We start from the raw sequence: 20,491 nt of genomic DNA on the forward strand, positions 1-20,491 counted from the left end.
CCTTTCACGCCTGACAATACCGGAGCCCGATCCTGAAAGGTACCAGAGCCCTGTGCTCATAAAAGAGGCTCCACAGGGGGCAATTGCTGAGATTAATGGTAGCAGGACAGTTATACAGAAACCAGTGACTGCTTTATTACTGTAAATAAAATGTTCAGGCTTTTCCTGTCAGAAAACACAGCACAGGTTATATTAGTCAATTAACCTGGTAACCCGGGTGGCTGTTTTTCTTTTGCATGAGCGGCTGTGCTGCTGTACAGAGGGAACGGTTTCCCTGCACCCTCGGGTGCAGTGCTCCTGTCAGTCACACGCTTCATCGTGGATTAACTCCATGGGTATGAACATAAAGGACTACCGGGATGAAGCTCTTCTTTCCATGAAAAAAATCCATGCAGATGAAAGTTGTACAGGTTCTCATTTTAAGTTTGTGCTTCCTTCAGTATTAAACGTCCACGGTGTGTTCCTGTACACGCTTTTTAATGTGTTTTTATTATAAGCCTGTCAAATGTTTTGCCTTTAAGATCCTCTTCAGACCAAGGTGATTGAAAAATATTCCCAGGTTGTCCTATTAATTGTATGATCTAGAAACCAAAGCTTTGCTTGGAAGTTTATTCAGGTTAATTATTCTAAAACTCAGAAAGCAAATGATCAGGAATGGTGGTGAGGCAGGTTAGGGGGTATCTTGACATTACCTGCTGCTGATTTCTAATGACATACTCCGCATCTTGACTAGGGAAGTGCCACAATTTCTCCTTTGCAACGTAACAACACATTTTAATTAAAATTTTGATACACCAAGCAAATATTGAAGGATCTATTCTTGCATAGGTTAAACACGCAATCGTATGCCTTGGGGGAAAGAGTGACATTCTGGTTCCAGAGCAATTATTTCTCAAATTTGTTCTTAATTTTCAGGGAATTGGTTTTGTAACATGGCTTTTGCTACACGAGAAAGCAGTGTTAGGGGAAGGATATTCTCCCTGAGGCTTTTGCTGGTTTGGTGACAGTCTGGACCTTTGGTTTTACCAGGTTTGGCCACCGTTGTGCTGAGCGGCAGCTGGCTTTGGGGCAGCCCTGAAACAGATGACTCTCCTTCTCCAGTTCAGAAAATGCAAGCAGGAATATTGCTGTCAGCACCGCTTTTCCCATTGCTCACTCGGAGGCAGCTCAGCTTTCGCAGCCCTGCCCGGGGTTTTATTTCCTGACGCTACTGTCGACTTCAATAGGAGTCATGTTGCCAAATTGCACATTTGCCTTAGTAAACTGAACTTCCTTCAAAAGAGCTAATAGCTTTCAGTTCGTAAGTCTCCTGGACATCTTCATCAGGACAGCTTGTTCTTTGGTTTTATAGCTATTAAACAAAGCGCTTTATGATAGCTGAAGGGGACAATTGCAGGAACAACAACCCAGCAATCTGTTTCACACTTGCTTTAGTCTGCAATCTGCTGGTGTGCTTTAAATATTCGAAAACTCCTCGACTTCTTTTACCCAAGTGTGAGGTCCGCACAAGTTTGCTTGCAAATACTTAGTACAGCTCCATTTGTGTGAATTTATTGGGTTTTTTCTTTTCGATTGTGACAGTATCTACAATCTGCTCTGATGGGCTTTGCTTCTCTTGGTCTTCCAGAGACCAGTGTCCTCTTCTGCTGTGCTGGGTGTGTGCAACGCAGCATCCATGGGTCACCGGGGGCACAGTGCCTTTGGGGGTGGTTTCTTTAGTGCTATAAATGATCAGTTAGGGCTTGAAGCATCAAATCACCCAAGCTTAAAGGGGGACTGAGGATGGTGGTAGTATACAAGGCATTTGGGAGAGCCTCAATCCACCTTACAAATAGAATATAACGAGTGCTGCTGCAGCTCTGTAGTAATGCTAATTGCATAATGCTGCAAACAACAGGTGGGGTTAGGCACTTTGCTGTGCTTAAGGGTGAGACTGCTGGTTTTTACAAGCTATACAAGGTATACGTCTCTCCCCTTATTAAAAAGGGGCACTGAGACACATCATACCCATTGCTTCTGGGAATTAGGGTCGTGGCTTCTGCATCCAGTTACTGGTGGTGTAGCTTGCTGCTGGTGTAGGGGATTAGCAGCCGAAACCAAGCAGGAGTGTGTGTCCACAGCTCGGCTCCAACTGAAATGCTGTTTCCAGCCCTATAGGAAACGTTATTTTTCCTTAAGAAAAGGGAGCTGCATCATAGTGCTTAAAACTGCTTAAGAGCACAATAAAAGATGTCTTGTGTTGTGAAGGCTTGCAGGGATTTGCTCAGGAAAATGTTTTCTGTTGGAATAAAACATACTGCAGCAAGGACGTATTTGTCATTTGATACATTTGCTATGTTTAGAAAAGAAGCAAACAGAAATAATTATTCAATAGCCACCTGACAACATTTTGCTAGTGCTGTTCGAAGAAACGTCAGATTCTTTCTTACAGTTGTTATGGACTGCTGCTAGTTTAATTTTAAAATGGTTCCCGCAAATCTTATGGAGTCCTCCTATGCCCCAGACAGGTGATGGCAAACAGCTAGAGGATCGCAGCTTGAAAAGGAATTAGCTGCTTTACGGTAACTTAAGTTGATGGGTTTTCCTTCGCAAGCAAGTCAGGCTAAGATGGTGCTGTACAGCTTTTCTTGCAATGACTTGTTAAACTGTAGTAACGTGAATATTTACAATTATCTGTACCCTTAATCCTGTTAAAACACCAGGAGGTTATTTTTCCGTATTCATTGATATCCCTTTGCATTGGGCAGAACCTCTCAGATGCGTGGTTTTTCATCTTTGTTTTGGAACAATAAAATAATAATAATATTTTTCTGTTTATTAAATTAGCAACTACTCCGTGAGATGCAACAGATGGCAAGTCGCCCCTTCGCCTCCATCAACGTTGCCTTAGAAACAGATGAAGAACCGCCAGATCTCATTGGGGGAAGCATAAAGGTGAGAGCTGGTGCTTTAGGGTGGTCCTCACCATACTTAATTGTGGATACTTGTTTTAAACTGTGGTTAATGCAATAATCCAAAAATCTCCATTTGTTAGATATCTGTGAGAAACTATAAGTCTCTGAGGGCCAAAAGATCTCGTTTTCGTTTGATTTTATACCTTCAGGTCTATGTTTACAACTTTTGAGCTGGTTTAGCTAAGAGCTATGCTGTTTGTAGTGTATGAGATTTTGTGTTTGCCTTGTTAGTTTTTATGCCTCGTAATAGAGAAGAATGCGGTTTTACACGGTAGAACATTTGGCTAGAAATAGCTATAGGTACTGCAAATAGAAAGCATTTTTCTGCGATTTCTCAAATCAAACAGGAATATAATCATGTCTGTGTACTCTAATAGTATCAACATATTTCTAGCTATAAATACATTTTCAAATACATCTTGTGATACATAAATAGGAGTGTGGAGAAATCATTGTCTAAAACCTGTCTGGCATGTTCGTAGTCACAGCGCATTGTATTTTTAGGAAACGCAGGTTTAAAAGGAGACTAATAAATTAAAAGATCTTTTTTAATGTTATGCTTTCACTAGCAGACTTGTACTCAAAAAGGAAAAGTTAAGAACTTGAGAACATTGATATTTTTTTCCTCTGTCTGAAGTAGCTGTTGTATTTTATTCAGACTTCAGTTCTTTGAAGTTTTCATCATTAGTTCAGGCACAAAGTTTCTCACTTTCTGCTACTGTGGCAAGAAAGCAAGTAATCCTTTTCTATCAAAAATGTGTGCAATTCAAATATTATAAAGCACAGAAAAACAGTCTGACCCCAGAACCTCTGTTTGGTGGATATTCGTATTCAAATCTTGGCCTTAGCATCAGGAAATGTCACATTTAAGGTCACCTCTATAGCCTTAGCTCTTCTTTGCATACATGTGAACATAGTCTTTCATGGCAAGCTGCAGTACCTTTTCCACCTGGTTCTTGTCATGCAGCATGTTCTGAATGGAAGACTAGAAGAGAAAGATTCTCAATATATTGTTGTAGTTTCATTATTTGTCCTGGTTATTTACTGTATTTCATCCAAACCTTCTGTCCCAAGCTTTGAATGATTCCTGTGACTGCTCCATATTTGAGTACTTCATGAATTAATCATCACTACCTCTCTAAAGCTAGGGGTTTAGTGTCCCTGCTTTGCAGATAGGAACTTTCACAGGTAGTGAAAACAAAGTAAAATTTGCAAAGGCACTCAGTAATTTGGGGTAGTGGACTGACTGGGCACCTAAGCTGACCTGTGCCTGGGACTTCTCCTTGGAGGTCCGGGGTGACCATACTCCCTGTTGACGTTCGTTAGACTCCTGATCATTCAGTTTTAATTTGTTTGTATAACTTCTGTAGTTTTGTCCTGAGGATGATAGAGATTGGAAACCATTGGCCTCTGACAGCTCACCAAGACTTTGAAATACATGCCTGTAAAATTGGGCTGTCACCCAACATGTTAGAGCCTTTTATTCACTGCTTCATTGAAGAAGCTGTAGGATGCGTGTGGCTGTTTCCATTGGGATGGAGGCATATTTGTGTGCTTGTTCGTGGTGCTGATGGTCTTGGGCTGCAGTCTGTCTGGGCATTTCCCTTCCCCTCTTTCCATTATTCACACTAATTTTGTAGAAATAAGCAAACTAAAAACACCTCCCCTATAGCATCAGGCCAGAACAAAACTGTCCTAAACTTTTTGATCTCTGACAAGTTCGTCCACGCTCAAAAAACTGCAGAGAAGATGCTAAACTTTGGATCTCTGCTGTTCTGATGTGTGCTATTTTTCTTCTTGTTCAGCTGGCAGTGCTTATTTCTTTTTCATATGAGCTTTTTGTTCCCTTGCTCCTCGGTACCTCTCTGCTTTTTATTTTCTTCTCAGTTTCTTCTTTGATTAGAGGAATGCAAAAACCTCCTTTGAAGTGCATCCGCAGACAGGATTTTGTTTTTCTGGCACTAGCAGCTATATTTCCTTGCATTCCCATGTCTGCCGTCATCGTCCATGTCTCACTTGTCTGACCTCCTTGGGTTACTCAAGAAGGGATGGAGAAGCCAATTTTAAGCATAATAAGTAAGACTGTGGACAGATGGACATATGTCCCTTTTCAGACCCAGAAATTGTTACCAACTGCTAATTACCCTCTGTGCTGATAATTCAGCAAGGCGTGCAAATGCTTCTTAATCCATTGCAGACAAAAATGAAGCAGTCTAATTCAGGCAAATGGCACAAAGTGTGTGCGGCAACCAGAAGCCAAAGAGAGGACATGGGCTATTGTGCCAGCAGGTAACTCCATCTGCTGGAAGACCTACGTGCAGAATAAGGATGCTTTTCGATGACAAGGAGAGAAGCTAATTTTATTTATTTATTTATTTATTTAATTAATTTATTTTACCGATAGCTTGCAGAATTTATTTAGGGGATGAAAGCATGTATAAAAGTCTGGAGTGTTTCAGCAAAGTTGAAACTGAGAGGAAAGGAGAGGAGGTGCAGGAGACCTGTAGGTTGTGAGCAGCATGGGGAACGGTCCCTCTGAGGCTGCCTAACCTGCTGGATGCTGCGTATAAGTGCATTTTATTAGAAGTGAAAAAGCAGTCTCGATATCTCTGAGGTCAACTTCAGTGTTTTTCTCTCATCCCTTATCCGCCTGCATGTGAGAAAAACTTTTAGCAGGAGGGAGCTGCAGGAAGATGAGCTGGGTTGTTACAGAAATGTGGAACTGCATTTTTCTTTTCATTTTATCTGTTCTTTAATTATTAGCCAAGGAAGGAGTGAGAAGAAATGCTGTTAAGTTGTTGGACCATAAGCCGTTCTCCGGTTGCTCTGCCACTCGCGGTGTCAAACTTGGAGAGCTTTCGTTTTGTACAAGAAATCCAGCCTTGCGTTATCAGGCACGCATTGATGTTTTCCTTTCCCCATGTGAATCAAAGCCTGTGGTTAATAATGTGTTTATTTGAGGGTTACAAAGTAGAATTGGAAAATGGGATGTCTTGTCTGCAAGAGATTAATTTCCTTTTCCATTGTACATAGCCAATTGGCAGCCAGTGTCAAGCTAGTTCCATCCTAAGCTAATGTTTTCCAGCTGGACAGTATTAGAACTGTGTTTTCAATTAGTATTTTTCCTGGGGTACTTAGAAGTAATAGAAAATGATTTACCTGCAGGGAAACTATTCATAATATAGTCTGCAGCTAGGCAACACGTAACTAGCTGCTTTGGTTTATTTCCCGCACAACAAATACCCAGTGGATCACAAATCTACCACTAAATTTGTTTAGTTATTACAAAAACCATTGGCTTTTCTCTGCAGCTTTTCGTGCATTCTGAGGTGCTGCCTATTGTAATTTCTTCGATGAGTATTTAACATCCCTGAGTACCTAGGGCCAAATCTTGTAGCTCTCTGCAGTGATTTTTAGAAGACTGTTTCCTGTAAGAATTCGGAAAGTTTATAATTTTACAGTGATTCCCAGGTATTTTTGAGTTGGTAACGGAATGAAGCTAACACTTGTAGATTCCCAAGAAAAGCATATAACAGCATAGCAAGCAAATGCTTAGCTTGAGCAAAACACCTGCAAGATCAACAAGAAAATTGTTTCATTAGGGAAGTTTATCCTTAAGTCAGACAGAATTGTCTTGGAAGCTTTCAGAGGCTTTGAAAAACACTCTCATAAAACAAAGCATTTGCCTGGTGGAGCTGAGCCGTGGAGCAGCCTTGCTGTGCTGTGTTTAGGGATGCGACGTGCAAAGCCAGTGCTTAGAGATGATTATCTTTGCATCCGCGATCGACAGGCTGTCCGCATTTGTAGGTACCTAAATGGAGAGAAGTGTCGGTGAGCAAAATCCTGCTGAAGTTCTTTTGGCATGTTCTGTACCTTCGTGCGGGTGTGCATTTAATTCTGCTGTGCTGGCCTTCTGAAGGTAAAATAGCTTCACTGCAAGTCCTTAATCAGACATCAGCTCTGGCTGACTCCATAAAAATAGCAGAAATTTGATGGAAAATAGCATCTTTCTCTAGTAATTAGTTTGTTTTGTTACAGAAGAGTGTTGTTAAGTGGTTTAAAGACTGCCAGAAGGTCCCATCTGTTCAAGAAGTACAGAGATGTAGTGGTGGGCTGATTTAGGAGCAGGCAGGGGATACCACAGATTTATATCCTCAGCCTACTTGTATTTCACATCCGAGCGGTGCCCTTGTTAAATTCGTTTCACACTGCAGTGGGGTTGTAACCACCGGTAAGGAGGAGCGGTGAGGAGTCCTGTGGCAAGCACGATAGCTCTGGTACCGTCGCGGTGAGGAGTGGTAAAAATAAAATAATAAAATATTGGATGTGGATAAGCATCATCCAGCTCCATCACTGCTACATGGCACCTTCGTTTTTACTTGTAGCTCTGTTTCCGGCGATGAGAGAAGCCTGGTGAAGAACAGCTAAAGGCCCAGCAGTTGGTGGGTTTTAGGGCTGTTATCCTCTTCTGGTTGTTGCTCGTGGTGGCTCCTTTCCACCTCGCTTTCCATGTTACTGACCCATTATTTGTTCATCAAATTTGCTGACGGACCAGCCTCCCACCCCATTTCACTTAAAATGAGCTGGGTTAACACGAGCATGGTAAGCACGGAGCCTCCTGCTTTGGCAGGTCACCCAGATGAGTTGGGGAGTCCTTGGGCAAGCAGGCAGATGTGGAAGGGTGGCAGGCTTGGCAAGTGCATATGGGCTGGGAGGTAGGAGCAGTCCTAAGCAAAAACGACTGTGCTATCGAGATGTGTCAGGGTGGGGACAGAGCAGGTTCGGATTTTTCAAAGCTGAAAGGGAGAGGTGTTCTTTGAAGAGTCTCAAAAGGATAATGGTTGGAGGGAGGGGATGAAATCGAGGGGTGAAAATTAAGCTGGGTAATCCTAATCTAATGTGGCGTGTTTCTGAGGTGGTCGGCACACAGCCTTGGTGGCTGGTGGTGTTCCACCTGACCTGGCTAACACGGGCTGTTCGGGCTTGTGAGCTTTGCCTTTGGAAATGCAATTTAACTTCTTATGTGTTATTTCCGGGGTTTCTCACATTTGCTGGCTCTGGGAGCTTTTCCCTGCATTAACGCTAAGCCGTTCAGAGCGTGTTGGCGTGTAGCTGTCTCCTTGTCTTTACAAAAGGACAAAAAGAACATAAAAAAGCACAAAAATCACTTCCACTTGTTATACACGGTCCGTGTGCAGATCGTGGGATCCCTCCTGTTGCATCAGGGTGACGAGGGACACCAGAAGTGATATCCCAGCTCGTGCTTTATATTTGGTGTTAATCCTGGCTGTGCTGGCTCACCTGCTAATAATTCATAGCAAAGTGTAGGATCCCCTTGCAACAAGAAGCTTGGAGTCGACAGCGGTGGGCAGGGAGCCGTCATCCAGGCATCGGAGATGGGCAAGACCTGCACTGCCATCGCATAGAGCCTTCCTGGGATCCGTCCCGAGGAAGTAACAACAAAAACAGATGATAAAACCTTCGCCTAATGAATTATTTCCAGTTAACTAGGGCTGGGAACCTCGCTTTGGTTTCTGTTACAAAATCAGGTACTTGGGGAAAACTTTTGCCGTTTCCATGCACGTGGTAAATATTTGGAAGGGGCCTATCAGGAGATCAGCACAAACAGCTGCTAAGCCCGCCTCGTATTTAGGGAATATTTGGCTGATAATTGAGCTGAGATTTTACTGGATTTAGATTTGAAGGCTGCAAAGTTTTCGGCAGAACAGACCCCGATTTTAGCTGATACGGAGGAGTTTGCTGGAGGGAGAGGAAGCAGTGCAAAGCTCCCTACAGAAGGTTTTTAAATCTCTTTTTTTCCCTCTAGTGCCAGCGACTGTCTCTTCTGATAATATCAGCAGCTTCCCAAAAACGTTATAGGGGACCTGTTTGCATTCCTTTATGCCAAGTAGTGGTTGTGTGTGTCTTGTGTTTGCAGTCTCCGTCTGACTGTCCTCCTTCCTTCTGTTATTGCACTTTTTCACGTGCAAAAACCAGCCTGGTGGTTGAAAAGAACAAGCAAAAGAATCCTGCCTCTCCACCCGTACAAAACCAAAATAAATATCCACTATTTGCCGTGTGTGTTTTTGCCCAGATTTGATCCCCGTGGCCTCGTCCATCCCATCCCCTCCCTGGGGCATCAGCAGGGAGCTGAAAAAGAACGGCAAGCGGTCGCAAACGTGCATGGAAGCGCTCACAGCTCTGACATGAGGGTTTTGTCATTTCAGGGTGACTGCTTTTGAAATATAAACTTGCCTATCGAAATCCTTTCCCTCACTCGGAGCTTGCCTTTGCCAGTTTGACAACGTGCATTTTAAAATAGAAAATAGTTGTTCAAGGCAATGGGGGCGACCTCCGGGCCCCATTACGCTGGGCTGCTGCGTGTATGCTCCCAGGTATTGGGAGCGCAGGGTGCTTGGGTGGGTGTTTTCAATTTCAGACTGTTAGCATTCATCTGAAAGGCTTGAATATGACTTTTATTTAGTTCCTCACACACAGGAACCCAGTGTCGTGGCAGAGCGGTGAGCGATTCCGTTCCCCAGCCCCTGTGTCGCTTCCAAGGTAGATATCAGGGGCAAAGTAAATATAAATTTTTAATCTAGACTCGTTTACTGCAAATTGTTGCTGGAAGTTCATTCGTCTCTATCTTGGAAGACATACATATTACCCTGAGAATATGATTTTTAAAACTTAATGCTCTATTTTTTATCGAAAATTGCTTGTAACTTCTTTTACAAATGTTCAGTCGGCTTTTAATGGCACAATTTAAAAACTTGCAAATGGAATTTGACCCTTTTTCTACAGAGTGAAATCATCTGAAGAAGTGAAATCATACAATAAAGTTAAACTGTTTCAATAATGGTCCTCTTCTCTTCCCCCACCATAAGACTTTTGCTTTATTTTAATTTCCTCACTGGAAATTGAAAACCATGTAAGAGTGATTTGATCCAACCGCAGAAATATGTTTTCGTGTTAAGGAAAAAAACGTCCCTACCGTATTTTTATACATTTTGAGAAACAATATGCTGGCAGTGTATTACAGAACCTAAAGAAATTTGACGCTGTGTTTTTTAAATTGCACAGCCTATTTATTGTTCTAGCCTTTAGTTTTATGTGACATATTATTAACCTTTAGAATTTGTCAAATATAAGCAGCATAAATAGAAATAATGACACGAAATAATAATAATAAAAAAAGAGTTTTTAGGTGGAATGTTGTACAATGGAACTTGATTGTGAAAAGCGTTTGGCTGTGAAATTGTCTCCCAAGGGAGCTGGCGGCGCACTTCACACCTGGGTCACTTAGAAACAGCCCCGACAAAAGGCCTGGTAAAAGCACTGTGTGTGCAGGACATACTGCTGGAGAAGGCAGCCTAAGTAGATGACCTAAGAGCTCTCTTACAGCTTTTAAGGTCTGTAATTGTTTAAGCTCTGCGCATATCAAGTATATATCAAAACTCGTAAACAACTGAAGTTTCTTGGCTTTTTGGTGGTGCTTTTGGCCAGTAAAGTCATCCGGGGAAAATTGCTGTGAATAGATCCTCACTGCCCCCAGAAACAATGGGGTCGTGTCACTACTTAGTAAAATATCGTTAACGTCGTATTTTGGCCCAAAATAGGGTAGTCCCTGTTTGCAGGCATTGCCCAATGCAAAACTTGGCATAGAGCTTTCTGGTTAAGAAACGGCTGCTGCAGCACACCTTGCTGCCTCTTACAGGGTGTTTAAATCTCTGCACCGGGCTGAGAGGTCTTTGCTGCTTTTTTGGTCTTTGTTTGATGCTTGCAGTACCCCAATCTCTAGTTTTTTTTCGCTGTTTCTATTTATTGTAGCTCTGCTGGCGTGGAAGAGTAGCCCAAGTCCACTGCAGGAGAAGGGCTCAGGCCATCAGCTGCACAAAGGGGTCGCACAGTCACAGTACTGCTTTAAGGACGGGAGGTAGCTTTAGGGGAAGGTGCCTGGGAGATAAACCAGGAGGCTGCAGTCGTCTGCTCCTAGCACAGATCAGCACGAGGTCAGCACCCTTCACTGACCTCCATCGCAACCAGAAGCCTCCTGGCTGCACGTTTCTTGGTGCTGCCGAGCCCGGGAGCTGTGAGCAAGCTTGTTCTGCTCGAGCCGAGGGCACGGCTGCTTTCTGCCGGGCTATCAGATGGCAATTTGGCTGTCCGAATCGACCCGGCCCAGCCAAGGTGAGATCTTTTTACCCCGTTAGCTGCCTCTCCGGCCACACGCTCCAGCAGCTGGGCTCGCCTCTCCCCTTTGTGCCCCCTCCTGGGCAGGACGCTGCTGTTCAGGCTCTGCACGAAGCACTCATCGTGTGCCAAGTGTCTGAGGGATGCACCTTATTTGCATAGATTTGAATAATGTGTGCTTTATTGTGCCATTAAGCCTTCAATAAAAAAGGAATTGCTTTATATAATTCAACAATGGGTTTATCAAAACACTCTAGATGAAAGTCTCTGGCAGAGGCTGGTTTTAACCATCTGATGAAAGGTGTTACAAACTTTGGAGATCTGCTTTTTTTTTTTTTTTTTAAAGTGGGCCATTAAAAGCCACCTGTCAGACTGAAGCACGAGCATTTATAATGACCTGACCTCTGGTTCCCAAACCCGCTCCAAACCTCCTTGTGGAAAAGCAGCTTCGGTCTTCAACGAGAGCACTCGGCAGCCAGGCAGGAGGGAGACAGGCTTCAGAAGAGGAGGAGAGGAGATGCGAGCTCTTGGGTCTCCCCACAAAAATACAGCTTGAGGAAGGCAGCCAGCCCTTCCCTAGCTGCTCTGTGCCATGGTGACACCTGCATAGGTCATGTCAAAACACGAGCAGGCTCGTGGCAAGGCCAGCTGTGGGTTACATCTTCGAGCAAGATACCCACGAAGTTGCTGGTTGAATTAGCTGCGTGTTCTCCTCCGTGTCTGCAGAATACAGTCCCCGGGCTCCAGCGCTGGGCTGCCGTGCATCTCGCAGAGGGCACGGGATGCCCTTCACTCCCGGCTGACCTCGCATGGTGTTCGGCATCCCCCTCGCTCGGCGCGTGAGTCATTTCATCAGGCTGCGCTTTGTCTTTCGGCCTGGCGAGCGCGCACGCGGGGACGAGATGCGCCGTGAGTCACAGTTCAAAAAGCAGGTGCCCCAACTGGTGCTGTCAAAAATAAATTTGCGGGGCTTCATTCCTCATGCTGCTTTTGCAGTTCCTAACTGCAGCTTGCCTCGGGGAAATGGTTGGGTTTTGATGGACACGAGACTGTTTTTTCCTTGTAGATTTAAGACCGGGATTAGCTGCAACAAGATAATCTTGTTCTTAGTGTATTCCTTTCAAATTAGCTTGCGACTGCCTGACAGATTCTGGATGCATCATTCTATAAAGCATACGTCCTTGCTTTGCATGACAAATAGAAACAGGGTCCTGCAGGCGGTGAAATACTAGCAATTCTTTTACCTCTGCCCCCAGCTATCCGTGGTACTGCAGATAGTTTAAAAACATGTTGCAGGATGAGGGTCGGAGGCAGCCCTGTGAAATAACAGAGTTTTATTTAGGTTTAGGTGTGGCTGGGGTCTGCTGTCACTCGCCTGGGGACAGCACTGGCCACCCGGGCTGGACTTTTCCAGCACCAGTGACACGCGCGTGGGAGCTCTTCGTGGTTCAGGCTGGGATCAGGGGAACAGACAGGAGGGAGGCGTGTGACCTTGAGGAATGAAATAAAGCTAAAAATCCCATGGAAAAAGAAAGATCATGCCCGTGGGGACTCGTAATGAAAGTTTCTGCTGCACGCTGCGGGTTCATTAGTTGGAAAGGGCAGAGGAGGAGAAAGGATCCTGCTTGGGGCTGAGACGAGCTAAATTACCCTCCAAGTCCCTTCAGCTCTGTGACTAAGAGCTGCATAATAAAGTTTATATTCTCTTTCTTACCTGTTTAGCATGTTCAGGAGGATCAGGATGCTTTGATGCCATTGCAGGGGCCCAAAATGTCACCCGTGGTCCAAAGAGCAGAGGAGGAGCGGAGAGGGACTGTTGGGAGAGCTGGAGAAGGGAATATTTGTGTTCAGAGAAGAGATTCAGAGCATCGCTCATTCAGATGAGCCCAACGAGGGCCGAGATGTACAGCAGGGGAAGGCACAGGGAGCACGTGGAGGCGCAGCAGGACGTGAGTTGGGAAGGAATTTAGGGTAGAGGAAAGTCTCCGGTGTCAGAGCAGCGGGGGCCGGGAGCAGCGAGTCTCTGGAAAGGTCTGGCAGAGGTGACGGCAGAGGCAGGAGTGACTGCTTCTAAAGCAGAGCATTACACTTTGGTAGTGAGGGGCTGCATGCAGAGACCCCAAGAGGCACTCGAAGCCCCCGTTGCCTGCGTTGGCTGGAGGACGATGAGCGTGAGCGTTCGGCTGAGCACCGCCACGCCAGCCCGAGCGCGTTTGAAGCAGAGCCGCGCTCCACAATTTGAGCGGGAGAAGCAGCAGAGCTGCAGGAGCGTTCTGATTAATCCAGCAGGACTTAAAAGCAAATACATTAAAAAGAGATTAGAGCAGATGATCTCTTCTTGGCTTCTTCAGTTCTTCCTTCGTACTTTTCCTCCCACCGCCGCTTCTCTGCTGTCTTACTCCCTCGGTCTTTGCAGCTCACCCCTGCTCCACGCTGGGGATGAGCACGAGGACTTGCTGTATCGCCCCAGCCCTACAACCCCACGTTGTCACAGTACAGAGAAGAAAGGTGCCTGGTGCCCTCCGGATGAAAATAAACTTTGTGCTCGGTGCCCGCTCCCGCGCCAGAAGCCTCTGTGCTGCATTTCTGCAGTTGCCTTCCCAGTGCTCTTTCCCATTACCCCTGGTAATTATTACCCCTGGTAATTGAGTCGCCCGTGGGATGTAGCACAAGGGTATGCTTGGATGCTTCGTGGGGAAGGCGTTTTGTCGAGCCGGATCCCTTTGTTGGGGGTGGGGAGGAGATGTAGAAATCTGCAGTCCTAAACAAGGCAGGCTGCAGCTTACCTTCTTGGTCTGTAGAACAGGTATTTATCTACATTGCACGGACCAACTAATCGTTGTTGCAATCATTACGGTAAATATGAGATATGGGAACAGTTGTAAGTTTCATTTCGCTTGCTGTCATCTTTTTTTCTTCTTTTTTTTTATAGCACAGCAGTAATTTAATGGAATCGTTTGACTCCTGTTCCTTTTTTCAATGTCTCGGATCGTATCGAGTTTCTGTTGAGCGTTTAAGTACAGTAGTACAATCTTATGCCTAATGAAAAAAGCAATAATTATTTCATTAACACCAGGGTAGAGTTTAGCTTGTCCATGCTAAAAAAGAAATCAGATCTCACTGAGTGTATCAGGTAAAAGAGTGGATCTCAGCTTTTTTGTTCCTGGGAAACAAAAGGAAGCAGTCCCTTGAACCTGCGCTTCCAGGCTCAAACTTGCACTCTCAGCTTACTGCTGCGACGTCCCGATCACACAGAATCGTGGGTGGGATCGGGGCCTGACTCGGCAAAAACCGTATTTTGGTTTCTGGGCTGTGCTGTTGCATTTTGTCTCTCTAATAACAGAGAGTAGAGCGTGTAATGGGAGCGTCCACGACGCTGCTCCTCTGGCGTGGGAGAGGGCTGCCTGCCCGTTGTGTCTTCATGCTTATCGATTCACGTTTTATCTGAAAATTGTTTCATGCTCGGGTTTGCAGTGTTAGTGTGAAACCTTCACGTTCAGAAAGGGTCGTGTTCAAACAGGGTTTAGTAACGCGTGGTCACTCCTGGTGCAGCTGCTCGCTGAAACCAGATCCAGCGGCAGGAGCTTTGCAGTCCTCTGCTCGGCTGAATCCTCTGTAATTTCAAAAAGGACAGGATGATCCGGTGATCCAGCAGAGTTTGTAAAGCACTTTCAGGTCCCTGAGCAACCAGGTGCCGGAGAACATTGTCCAGAGTAATCCAGGAGAGCACTGGGAAACGAACACAACCCCATGGGAAAGAAATGAAAGGCAAGACTATGAGGACAGCTTAAAGCAAACAGAAAGGAAGCAGTGTTTGGGAATTCGGTGGTGTTCTCCGTGTTAATGCAGGCAGGGCTGGGGCAGTGTCACGTAGAGCTGAGCTCTGGAAATGGATGCTGAACCCCCGAGTCCCGGCGTGCCGCTCTTTGTGATAGTGCTGCTGCTGGGTTCGAGGAGAAGAAAGCTTAATCCCGTTGTTTGGCATAAACTGCTCCTTCGTTATTGAATTTAGGGAGAAATACAAGCCTTGCGCAGCGCTTGACTTCTTAATAGCTGGATTTTATTAAGTAAATGTGTTTTTTATGACGACCAGGGTTTTGATTGTTAGCAACGTTGGGTTTAGCTTTGCTAGCTACGCGCTGGAAGCTGGCCAAGCGCAGAAATACGGTTCGTGCCCTGGAGCTTGTGCGATCTGAAAAAAAGATGACGCTGGGGGAAGAGGGAGGGTGCAACACACCATGTAACACTGGCTTCTCCTCTTCCTTCCCTCACTGCAGACTGTGCCGAAGCCGATAGCTCTGGAGCCCTGCTTTGGCAACAAAGCAGCCGTTCTCTCCGTGTTCGTGAGGTTGCCTCGAGGACTTGGGGGTATACCACCACCAGGACAGTCAGGTGAGGAACATCCTTGTCTCCACTGGCATGGTATTAACTTCTGTGCTCCTTCCCCAGCCTCAGCGATTCATTCACCTTAGGGTTTCAGACTTGATCCCGCAGTAATTGCTGTATCCACACCGCAGCTGGTGCGGATGTGCTCAAGTGATTTGAAGCTGGCTGGCTTGGACCCTGCTAGCTTCCTACCTCAGGTTTGATTCAATTTCTCGGGTCAGTTGGTGGATGAACACTTGATATTTGGATTACGCTTTAATTTACAGCTGGGAAGAAAGCGCAAACTGTTACAGACAGGTTTGCAGGAGTTATTTATGAAAATAACTCATCTCCCAGCCTGTTGTCTCCGTTCCCTGCTCCATCCATAGGGGGACATCAAGTCCTTGCCAAGCATCCATGTCCTGCTTTTGGCAGCTCCAGACAATGAGGTTTTCTCCATCCAGCTTAAGGTCTCCTTGGTCCCAGCCCCTTCTCAGTTAAAACTCACTGCATAGTGCTGAGACTTAGTCTGCTGGGCAGTTTGTGATTTAACTGGGGTTTTTCCAGTGCCTGGAGAGCACGGTAATCTAAAATTTTTAAGCAGTGGGTCTTAAAAAGTTGCTCATTGGCTTTGGGATGGGATTGTTTGGCTGTGAGCTAGTGGTTTATCCGTGGATATGGTGGGAGGAGATTGCAGAGATGAGGAATGTCTGGGAAGTGCAGTGAAACCTCCATGCACAGGTGCTTTGAGCATTTATTCTAGCACACTTACTGGTGCGGAGAAAGACTCCTCCCTTTAATATCACGGGTGTCACATCCATTAATACCCACACATCTTATTCCCAGCTTTTTCTACTGCAGTTGCTTTCAATAAAACATGCAGTATTTAAAAGCTTACTTCAGAATAGCCTCTAGAGTCTAATCTCTCAGCCAGAATGCTTTTCTAGTTTGCTTTTTCTTAAGAACAATTGAAAAAATAATATTCATTTTGTGGCTCGGAAGGTTTTTCTCAGCTGCAGTGAAAGAATTTGTTTCCGTGACTGTTTTGTTCTGTTGCCTCAGGTCTTGCTGTGGCCAGCGCACTGGTGGACATTTCACAACAGATGCCAATTGCCTACAAAGAGAAATCGGGTGCAATACGAAATCGGAAACAGCAGCCCCCTGCACAGCCAGGAACCTGTATTTGATGCATGGACATCAGAAACTGTATGGGGTTTTACACAAAACGGAGAAGTAACACCTAGGAGGAGGAAGATTTTCAAGTTGTGTCACAAGAGACTAGAAGCACTCAGAAAAACACAGCTTCCTTGAACCCAGCCTTTTCTCTCATCTACGTGATAGTCGGCTTTCTTTGACAACTGCTCCACTTAAGTTTTTACTGACACGTGGCTTCAGATTGCGCCTTTGTTTTCTTCGAGTTTAAAGTAAAATAATTTTATTGCAGGTCGAGAAACATCCGTTCCCCACCGTTCATGGTCAGTGTAAATAGAACAGTAGTACAATGAATGACACTCAGGTTTATACATGGAAAGTGCTTTGTAGTTCATGTATTTATCAAACTGTACAAAAAAAAAAAAAAAAAGATGCAGTGTTTACAGGTGTCAGCTCAACACATAAACACTACAATTAGTCTTCAAGGCATCTTCATCCTTTTCATTTAATATATATATGTTTATTCCCACATTATTTAAATGGAACTCTCTTCCAGATACAATTTTTTGTAGTAATTATGGTCCACAACGTCAGGAAGGCAAGAGCTAGGGTGGTTTAAAGGGTGATGTTGTGTGTTGCTCAGACCAAGTGCAATACCTGGAGGAGCTGAGTGTTGCTGTTGAAGGACTCAGTGTTTACATAGTCTTAACCTACTTGGAGTACACCACACACAAGTGCCTAGACTTGAACAGATCTAGGGAGTGAGGAGACTACTACACGCATTTCTTTTTAACATAATTATGTTCCTTTTAAATATATATATACGGAGAGAGAGAGAATGTCACTCAAGGCAATCTGTGCTCTTTATAATATGTCACGTGCAGTCAGGAGAAAATGGCATTTTCGTGACCCACAAACTATTCAGCCAGATGGAAATATCTGGAGGGAAAGTAGAGTTTCAGTATCTCAGAAGAAAACTCCTGGCTTCATCGGCGCATTTAATAGAAGCAGTTTGTGTTCTGGGTCAGATACGTTACATTTCTTCTGTGTTTCTCTGCCCATTTGGCCTCTTTCCCTCCCTTTTCCCTCGGGCCATTTTTCTGGACAAGAGCCGAGCTGTGCCAGTGCACGGAGGCGCTGCTCCTTGGCAGCAAGACTTGTCCCATCTCCTTACTGGGTGTAAAAAGCAACACTCCGGGTGCGAGGTCATTTGAGGATGAGGAAAAAAAAATAGGCAGAGCAGCTTCACTTGGCCACAGGTGTGAATTTTCCGTGATTAAATGATGTTCCCTGTGTGGGTTGGGTGTTCGTATCAGGTCTTTGATGCTGAAGACGGTGGCTTGGTGTAAGGAAGGGATTTGGAAAGAGCAAAAAAAAAAAAAAAAAAAAAGGCGTGGCTTTTGGAGGGTGTGTCAAACCATCTGGCCCTTTTTAAAGTGAATTAGTTGGGATTGTGTTTTGAGGTTCAAGGTGGGGCTGTACCTGTCTGTGCGTGCTGCTGCGCGATGTCTCCGCTGATGGCAGAGATCCAGCAGATCGCGCTGGGGGCATGTGGTGCGGTGCTGGGACCACGCCAAGTGGTGGTGGTGGAGATATGATGTTGATGTGCCAAACGAGGCATGAGATTGTAACTTAATCACTGTACATGTGGTTCCATTTGGATTGCTCGTTTCTGAGGAGGACATCTAGTATTTATGACAGGCAGAAGCAACGAACCAGGGGGACCAAAGGGAACTGCTGTCCAATCTTCTGGTCTGGTAGCACCCTTTCCCGAAACGCAACCCGAGTAACTGCATCTTTTTTTGTGCACGTTTTGGTAATCCATCACATATCATCCACTTGTTCCTTTTTGTTAGTGCGTGTTTCGAAGAACCTTTTTGGAGCGCGGCATTGCAATAAAGATGTGAGCTGCTGTGTGTGTCCGGGCAGTGGTGACGGGGGACAGCCTGCTGATCGAGCAGTCTCGGTGGATTACGATGCTGAGCTGCTGTGTCATTTAACAAATCCAACAGAACTGCGGAAAAAATAGGGTGGAAAAATGCATATATACATACATATGTATATATATGTTTGTATGTATATTCCCCAATCTGTTTCTATACCAGAAGTGTAAACTCCCTCTGGGGAAAAGAAATTGAGGTGGGGGGAAAGGGATGAGCGATGTCTTTCAGAATGAAGGGTTTTAGGCAATTAAGTTGTAGCTGATGCACAGATTACCTCAGACAGATTCATCTCCTGAACATATTTTGTAACTTTCTATGTGTATAAGGCTAACCTGGAGTAGACTGTACCAGAGAAGTAATACTGGACTACAATTCCTCCCCTGCTCTAACTCCTCATGCTTTCAGTTGTGATGTGCATCCTCATGCTCAGAGACGTCTTCTCCCGCTTCTCCGGCCCTTTTGGGGTGGAGATCTGCCAACCCAAATTGAGAAAACTCTCGTGCTTAAGTCTCTGTATTCAGGACAGCATTTCAGCAGTGTTTAAAGCTGTTGCTTTCCTGGAAGGAAATGGCTTTCTGAACAACAGGCCTGGAAGGGTGATGTATTTGTACGTTACCAAAAGGACAGGGATGATTTTCCCCCAGAGAGAGCTGGGTGGTCTGGTCTCAAAAGGAGGAACATGCCCAGAAGCGAGGTGTCAGGTATTGAAAAAACAAGCAAAAATGATCAAACTTTGATGATTAGCAGAACCAACAAAAAAATGTAAATAGAGGAACAAGACTTATTTATATAAATCAAACAAAACGGCTCCTTTTGGATGTAGCTCTGCTCTGCATCTTATCTCCATACTGATGAGGGAAAAAGAGAACTCTCATACATATCTCTGCTGCAAACAGTTTCATCCCAGCTTAAAGGTAAAATAGAGACGAAGATGGGAACGAATGGGGGGAAGAACTGCTGGTGGTTTATCACCGGGCCAATATCAGAAGTGAAGGATTTGTGGGGTTGTTTCTCTTGGAGGTGAGGGGGGACAAGAGCAACCTTATTTCATGGGAGAATCTGTAAATAAATGAAAAATAACACACCAATTTTGCACTTGTACATAAACTATACAGTAGTGTGCCGAACGTTGACAGATTTAAAGTGTATATAAACCAGAAAAATATTGAATGTATTTTTGATGCATTTTAAATGATGTATGAGTTTTGTCTTAATAACTTCTTCATATGATGAGCATTAGATAACTTTCCAGAGCTTTAAAGAAACATCAAATTATATTCCTGATATCTTGTGGTGTAAAGCAGGGAGGCATAACTTGACTTTATGTATTCAAATGCGTTTCACTTAAATGTATAAGCGAAGTAAAACAAGGCTCTTCTATTTGAAAGGGAAAGAAACAACGCTTGAAGACAGGTAATAAATGTACCTAACGTAGTCATTACTTGGAGGATTAAGTCAGCAGTTTAAGCCTCTACTATTAAGATTGTGCCAGTGATTTCCATTCAAAATCACTATTTTCAAGCATTTATAACTGGCTGAAATTCAGCATTCAAAGTCTCAGCCCTCAGAACGTTTTCATTTTTTGAGAGTAGCCTTTACAAAAATCAAGAAGAAATGTTGCGGCCCTCTTATTCTAGAAAGCAGCAGTGCCACTGGATCTCCAAAGAAACACGTTTTTCCTTCGCCATTGCCCATTTTTTAGCCCAAACTTTTCTCTGGACTGTTGTAGGATGAGCAGTAGGAGACCCTGCCACAATATGGGTCGATGTGTTGGATACAAGAAGATTTATAGGACACAGCTTCTGAGTTGTTGCCACTCTCATGGGGCTTAAAATGTGCTGTATTGAAAATGCCAAAATAAACCTGTATGTGATGGGTTAATGC

General features: G+C 44.6%; 1 protein-coding gene across 2 annotated transcripts in view; it reads left to right on the forward strand.

The window, feature by feature from the left end:
- ATRN (attractin) overlaps nucleotides 1-18,576 on the forward strand; it is a 144,803-nt gene extending 126,227 nt beyond the window's left edge. For both annotated transcript variants that reach the window (XM_035547379.1, XM_050710518.1), the window contains exons 27-29: nucleotides 2,827-2,934; nucleotides 15,425-15,539; nucleotides 16,575-18,576. In XM_035547379.1, coding sequence (XP_035403272.1) covers nucleotides 2,827-2,934; nucleotides 15,425-15,539; nucleotides 16,575-16,699 — 348 coding nt within the window. In that variant the 3' untranslated portion in view covers nucleotides 16,700-18,576. The remainder of the gene's footprint in view (nucleotides 1-2,826; nucleotides 2,935-15,424; nucleotides 15,540-16,574) is intronic.
- The last annotated feature ends 1,915 nt before the right edge of the window (nucleotides 18,577-20,491 follow it).

The sequence above is a fragment of the Cygnus atratus genome, chromosome 4 (genome assembly GCF_013377495.2).
Source record: "Cygnus atratus isolate AKBS03 ecotype Queensland, Australia chromosome 4, CAtr_DNAZoo_HiC_assembly, whole genome shotgun sequence".
NCBI lineage: Eukaryota > Metazoa > Chordata > Aves > Anseriformes > Anatidae > Cygnus > Cygnus atratus.